The 7,637-nt window shown below is 31.8% G+C and overlaps 1 protein-coding gene across 1 annotated transcript; it reads right to left on the bottom strand.

The window, feature by feature from the left end:
* Positions 1–571: 571 nt before the first annotated feature.
* LOC134712473 (3'-5' exoribonuclease HELZ2-like) lies at positions 572–7,217 on the bottom strand. The gene is made up of 7 exons (XM_063574051.1): positions 7,081–7,217; positions 6,597–6,734; positions 5,154–5,818; positions 3,711–3,935; positions 3,015–3,171; positions 1,803–1,970; positions 572–1,222 (listed from the first exon to the last, which is right to left on the bottom strand). The coding sequence occupies exons 1-7, from the start codon at positions 7,187–7,189 to the stop codon at positions 1,125–1,127; spliced, it is 1,560 nt and encodes a 519-aa protein (XP_063430121.1). The 5' UTR covers positions 7,190–7,217; the 3' UTR covers positions 572–1,124.
* Between the last annotated feature and the right edge of the window lie 420 nt (positions 7,218–7,637).

Genomic DNA, 7,637 nt, shown 5'->3' with positions numbered 1-7,637 from the left:
ACTGCATTTTACCCCTATGTTCTATTTTTAGCCATGGCAGCCATCTTGGTTGGTTGGCCGGGTCACCGGACACATTTTTTAAACTAGATACCCCAATGATGATTGTGGCCAAGTTTGGTTAAATTTGGCCAAGTAGTTTCAGAGGAGAAGATTTTTGTAAAAGTTTACGGACGACGGACGCCAAGTGATGAGAAAAGCTCACTTGACCTTTCAGGTCAGGTGAGCTAAAACAAATATTAATTCTTTCAAATACAAAATAAGAAGATTATTATTGAAATCAACCGGTAGAAAAAAATGTTAAATATTTCATCCTGTTTATTTTTCCTAACCTCTTATGCAGTTGCAGTGAACACAATCATCATTACATTTGACTTTTACACTAATGTATCCTTTGTATAAAATTGTATTTTTGTTTTTTTTAATGATTTATTTTATTCCTAGTTTTCAAAGAAAGCTTAAGGAAAGTTTATTTATATTATCTTTCTGACTGACTGATTAGTTGTTGGTTGCTTAATGTCCATTGTATTATCTTTCTGAGTAACCCTCTTAAAAATAGAGAATATTTTTTGTTGTTGTTTTCCTAAATATTATTTTAAATTATCAAAACCTTTAAAAAAGATCTGCTTTTACATATTAACCTTAATATATTTTACTAAACAGATAGCTAGGTGTTTAATATAGTTTGATCTATAGACATGGGCTGGATTGAGTGTGACCGACAGGTGCTTTATATTGTTTTTTCTTTAGCCAAGTGATTAATCTAGTTTGATATAGAGACATGGGTAGAACTAAGTGTGACTTAAGGCAGCTGTTTTATATTGCTTGCCCACTAATCACATGTCTTATTTTATTTGACCTTTAGACACATGTGTTTAATTTTGTTTGACCTTTTGAGAGGTGTTTAATTTAAAGTTGAAATATTTCTGGTGTTTTAATAAATCTTCTTAAACATTCTTAATTAATTCTAGTAAAAAAGGTACTTTTACAACTGTTTAAACATATTTCACAAGTTTTCACAATAACCTGCATAATATATAGTACACTTAATTTTCTGCTGCCAATTAATGTCATTGTTTGGTAAACTTAAATTAATAAGCCTGTTTATGTCCTTAGTAGTATGTTTGTCATGGAAACTGACGTGCATCAAAAATGCAACTCTTTTCTTCATAGTCCTCTAACAATTTCTTCCATACTTCATCACAAATCAGTAAGTTCTTGTTTCCTGTTAAAATTATGTATGTGTTGAGTAAATGCATTATTTTTTGTCTATTTTTAGTTATCAAACCTAGGTTGCATATCAAAGTTTTCGCAAAATCTGTGACATAGCCCATTTACTGTTCTTTTACCCTTATTTATTATTCAGTACATATTACACTTTGCTGAATGTTTATCGTTTACAGTTTTCAGATGCTATACAGCTGTTAACCATATGGACTTATGCTGACAAAGTTTAATAAGATATTTCACGATTTATCTCAAATTATAGTTGAGGGGAGATAAGTCTTAATTATTTAATAGAGTTGTACATTATCTTTTACTATTTGTAGTTAAAATTGTAAGGTACAATAATGTTTCATAAAAATAAATGTTTTCTATACAAAACTAGATAATCAGAAACATGAAAATAGTAAATTTCACATCCAAATTGAATAGATTTGAGCTGATTCTACTTTTTTCAGTTGCTCTTAATCAACAGAGAACCAGAATATACTTCAATAGTAACCTATTGAAAAATTGTACTATTTTGAGGCAAAAAGTCAGTCAATGTATACTTAATTCAAACATGTAGTAAGCCTAAATACCTATAATAACTAATCCTTTCTTAGCCCTAGTTAGAGCTACATTAATCTGATGTCTGTCTGTGATAAATCCAAGGTTCTGTATACACCATCCTTCAGTAGGATTCTTCTCTATCAGGTACTTGGGCAAGGATCTAACCAGGCTGAAGATCACATAGTCCCATTCACCACCTGTTAAGTATACAAAGTAAGGCTTAATAAACAATTATACACATAAACATCTCATTCAAAGAAAAGCTCAATCCATTTTTCTCCATATGGATCTGTCAATATAACTCCAAATTTAAAGCACAACAACATAGGGTTCACATGATGTATAGACAATTGGAAGGCATAATTGTTAAGTTTGATTACTCTGCTCTATCTAATATCTGCTTACTAAATATATTCAGAAGGCACCAGACACAAGGTGTAAAATGTTGACAAATACATGCCTAACCATTTTAAAATGAGCATAGAGCATGGCATGAAAGAAATATTTTTTATTCTAGTAGGAAAATTAAGAGCTTTTTTTACTTCAAAGCAGACCTAAAATGTGCGTTCAATTAGCATCAATTCTAATTAAATGAAGCCAAAACATTACAGAAAATCAACGGTTTTCACGACAAACAAATGAACAGATACATGAAAACTTACTTTTAGAATGATTTATTTAATATCCTAGTGAGCAACATTAAAACAAATGTCCATTATGATTTCAAATCAATCAAATCAAATCAAATCAAGTTTATTGTACAAAAACAGGCCTCCAGCCCACGGTACATTTATAAATTCACAATTTAATATCAACTACAGTTCAATAATAACATATATTAAACAATACAACACACACATATTACCAACATATATATATATATATATATCTATTAATTTTCAAAAAGTTTTTATAAACTTGTATTTGTAATAAATTAATTTTTTTATTTATTAAGTATATTCATTTGATCAAGTCATAGTGACAAGACTTCTTCTCTACAGCATTTAGCTTTTTTCAAAAATACAGCCAGATTTTTTCTGTTCTAGAAAGACTAGTTAAAGTGTCTCTGTTACAATAACTTTGACACCATAATGGTAAAAAAATTCTCCTTAAATCAGCCAAAATTGGATTATGATTTCAGGCAGTGTTCAAAATTCTATTGGAATTAGAACATGACTTTGTTTCCAAAGTGAAAGTAGGATGTCATAATTTCACTATAGCAACATGAATACAAGCAATACCTTGACTGGAGACCACTGTTGTGACATTGAAATTATCAAAGTCTTTCTTTGTTAGTTCGTCTCTCAGTGCTGTACACTGGGCATTGTACTGAGACATTACATTGATAGTCTTTGGATCCACGCCTTCAACTGTCACCATGTGTCGAAATACTTTCAACTTAGAAATAATAAAATAATGTAATCAATGAATTAACATAAGGTTGAAGTGGTATCACATTTTTAGAACCAGACTACTGTAAATTCAGAAATTAATGCGAGGTTTTTATTATTGCGAAGAATGGGACTGAGTTGTTAACGCAATAATTTAAACTCGCATTTTGAAATATTTTATATGAATTTAACAGGATTTTTCTTAAAATCGTAAAAATTAAAATCGCATTTAAGTCTAAAAGTACAAAATCGCAATAATAAATGCACGCAAAAATTTCTGAATTTACAGTATTTAAGAATCATGCAAAATCCAAATGAGGGGTTCAAGTCCTTTTGATATCTTATTTGGGATACAAATGTAGGCTGAAATACATGCATATCTTTCAAGGTAAGGTATAATACATTCTTTAAATTGCAAATTATAAAACTCATGATAAGGGAGATAACTCTCATAATAACAAATAAAATCATTTGTAAAATGCATACCAATTATCTGTCTTGAATTTTTTAACCTTAAAACACATGAAATAACTAAATAACTCCTACCACTTGTTCTATTTCTCTGCTGTTGCTCCTAGATTGCTCATTCCCTTCCTTTGTCTTCACTGTCAATGTTTCTTCTTCTCCCTCAACATGACAAAACACTCTTGGGATGTTGTTGGATTTCCGCCACATCTTAAGTGGTTTATCTGCTTTGCCAATACCATCATTGGCTGTTTTTAATTTACCACCATAAAACATTCTAGATGGAAACTCACAAATACTTTCATTCTGAAAAAATATAGAACCTTTGTCAGCACACTATTATACACAACACTCAACATTGTCAGTAGGCAAACAAAGTCTCACTAGATTCCTAAGTTTAAAGAAGCAAAAGTCAAGTGATAATATTTTTTTATGAGAATGCATAACTACAAAATATATTCTTAAAATCTACAAAGTTTTATAAAATTCTGTTGTGTGTGTTTACCAAAATTTTAATTTCAAGAAGGCAATGACGTTTAGAAAAAAATAGAATCATAGATTTCTGTTGATATGCACATCTACATAGTAGATTAATATTATCTACAGTTTTAAGAAAGGAGTAGGTCCGATAAGGACCAATTTTGGCCTCAAATTTCAGGCTCATCTGACGAAAGATTTTGACCTCTTTTTAAACACTTGAGAGTCTATTTCGTTTAAATCAATTAGTTTATGTGAAAGATTTAAACTGATTTCGTCATTGAAAACGTTCCAATTCAAGCTCAAATATGAAAAATCTACCAAATATGCCGAAAAATGTCATTTTTCAGATGTTTTTTGCCAAAAATGAAAGTGGACACATCCGTGTTCATCCTCAACCCTTATATATGTTATGTATTATCATGAAATACAACTTACATCTCAATATTATAGATGAACACGAATGTGTCAACTTTCGTTTTACACGAAAACCGTCTAAAATTTAACTAAAATGATAGAATTGTGAAGATTTCAGTAATTTAGCATGACTTAATGGTGCTAGTACCCGATATATATGCACTGTATTGTCAAAAACAGACCATATTTATGTAACAGAAGCATTCTACTGTCCAATAAATAACTAAAAGTTTACATTTTAACAATTTTATAAAACTGCTATATTTTGGGGCCAAAAAAAGGTCTTACTGGACCTACTCCTTTGGTTCACAAATGTATTAAATTCAAAAAAGCTTATGTAGACGAAACACGCGTCTGGCGTATAAAATTATAATCCTGGTACTTTTGATAACTAATTAAAAAACATGACAGAAATTTGGTTTTGGTTTTTTGTTCCTTTTCAGGATTTTTTAAGATGACATAAGAGACAATACAATTTCCCTGCTTATTTTTATCTGATGATTTCCTGCAGACTTGTAAATTCCATTACAGATTAGGGAACTCAACAGGTGGAACTAGTATCATATTAGTCTCTGAAGAATGTGCAGGCAGTTTTTTATATTTCATATTTAAACGTAGCTATAATCTTACCATCCTATACTGTTGTTCCAACATTGTCATCAGAGAACGATCAGTGGAATATCTCTCAAACAAAGATTTCTCCAAACCTAGCTCTGATGCCTCACGACTCATAATAATTGGACGTAACTGTTTGTGATCACCAATTAGGACAACCTGAGTGGCATGTGTGGCAATGATTGGAACCATACTCTCTGGCTCAGAACACATGCCACATTCATCAATGATGACTTGAGCCACTTGATTTTTTGTAGCGGACAACAGCCGTGGATTACCTGCCAACGATGTAGTACAAAATATGACATCATAATTATCTAACTCTTCTACAGTCGCAGTGTGTAACAAATGTTTGTATTCATAAATGTCTTGCAGTTTTGTGTTGACTGGTTTTCTTAGCTCATGGGGCACTTTCTCATTTTCTCTTATAATGATGTTGTCGGCATGAAACTTAGCATCAAACTCTTGGATTTCTGCTGCATGAGGTTTTCCGTCTGATCTAATGATATGATGAAGGACTACGCCCTTCTCATTTAGTAATTGATCTGATTGTGCTGACCTCATTGATCTACTGGAAATAATAGCACGGCCAGGTACAGGAAAGTCCAGGTATTCATAAGAACTAGCGTACATTCTGACTATTTTTGGAGCTTTGTCTCCAAGTTTATTCACTACCCATCCTGTAAGCAAAACATAAAGATTACAAAATGTTTAAAAAAATACTTTGAGCTTTGAAATGGTGAAAGTGTATATGAGAGTCCAAGCTATCCCATTTTTATCAAATAACCGCAGATCACATGTAAATTTAATTAAATGTTTTATGCAGTTTTAAAATTAAAACTTTTTTATGTTACTGTTAAGATCGCTCAGTATTTCTAATCCAAAGTCTTTGATACTTTTTAATTTGCTGTGCATTCACTTGTAAAATCAGGTAACAGATAAAACTAGTAAAATGATATGGAAAACAAGGTATGGGAGGGTCTGAGAGTGTCAGTTAGAGATAAGTGACCACTGAAACACGGTGACCATTCAGGCATTTACTGTACTTGTATGTAAAAATTACTTTTTTCCTAGTCCAGAGATAACAAGAATGTGTCCCCAGTACACAAATGCCCCACTCGCACTATCATTTTCCATGTTCATTGGACCGTGTCATTGGGGTAAAAACTCTAATTTGGCAGTAAAATTAGAAAGATCATATCATAGGTAACATGTGTACCAAGTTTGAAGTCGATTGGACTTCAACTTCAATAAAAACTACCTTGACCAAAAACTTTAACCTGAAGAGGGACAGACGGATGGACGAACAGACGAACGGACGAACAGACGAACGGACGAACAGATGAACGAACGAACGGACGCACAGACCAGAAAACATAATGCCCCCCTACTATTGTAGGTGGGGCAAAAAAATTTATGGTCCTAATATTGCTGAAGGTGGGACATAATTACACATACTTGCTACTAGATCGACAGATTTATTTGATGGTCCACAGAATATCACACGTCTTCTTTTTCCGTCCTTCTCTTGACATAACTTGTTCAACTTATTAAATAAATACACAAGTTTGACTCCTGTGAATGTCTTCCCTGTTCCTGTAAAACATATTGAAACTATATGAATACTGAAGAATAATAAGTTCTTGTAAGATATGAAGCTTCATATAAATAGTCCTATTTTGTCCTACATTATCCTTATACATAGAAGTTTTATACAATTTCTTAATGTTGATAGGCAGGCATTCAAAATTTGAAATAAGAATTAAAACCGGAAGCATTTCAAAGGAACAAAACCTGACCAAAGAGCAGAAAAAAGTCCAAAGCAACTGATAGACCTTCAATGCAGCAAGAAAAAATAAATAAGTAGCCAATAAGTAGGAAGTCTAGCTTAAGCTTTGTCTATGACATAATTGTTCAATTAGTGTGTCAAATTGTAGCATACCTGGAGGTCCCTGAATTAAACTGAACCTAGAATTCAGAGCTTTCCTGATAGCTGTATGCTGCTGTGTATTGTTGGCCGGAAAACCTGGAACATCAACTTCATAACTCATACTTCTACAAAGTCTAAGATGATCCTGATCTGGAAAAAAACAACACAAAAATACACTTGTGGATGAAATGTTGCCACAATGTCACTGATTATTTTAATATAAAAACTATTCATTAGCTAAAAATATCAAAATGTAATTGAGAAGTGTGTTAAGTTTTAAGAAATAATCAAAAAGCATTTTTGAGATCTGGCGCACCATGTGGCATGCACCTTTTTTTTAAACAAAAAACTCAACAATTTAAAATAAAATTTTGAATCATCACCAGAAAGTATACAGACCGATAGATAATACTACGACTAAGATGGGTGTAAAGTTTTAAGCAATAATCATATATCGTTTTTTAGATAGGACGGGACATGTGAAATAAACACACACCTGTTTAAGTTATAAAAACCTGCAACTCAAAAAATTTAAATCCTATTTTCACCAAACAGTAAACAGATAGTTT

The sequence above is a fragment of the Mytilus trossulus genome, chromosome 1 (assembly GCF_036588685.1).
Source record: "Mytilus trossulus isolate FHL-02 chromosome 1, PNRI_Mtr1.1.1.hap1, whole genome shotgun sequence".
Classification (NCBI taxonomy): Eukaryota; Metazoa; Mollusca; class Bivalvia; order Mytilida; family Mytilidae; genus Mytilus; species Mytilus trossulus.
This window is presented reverse-complemented; position numbering and strand designations above follow the sequence as displayed.

Coding starts and splice junctions, on each gene's coding strand:
- LOC134712473 (XM_063574051.1), bottom strand. CDS start 7,189: ATGAGTTATGAAGTTGATGTTCCAGGTTTTCCGGCCAACAATACACAG. Junction 6,735..7,080: donor TTTAATTCAGGGACCTCCAG/GTATGCTACAAT, acceptor TATGTTTTACAG/GAACAGGGAAGACATTCACA. Junction 3,172..3,710: donor GCAGAGAAATAGAACAAGTG/GTAGGAGTTATT, acceptor ATTATTTCTAAG/TTGAAAGTATTTCGACACAT.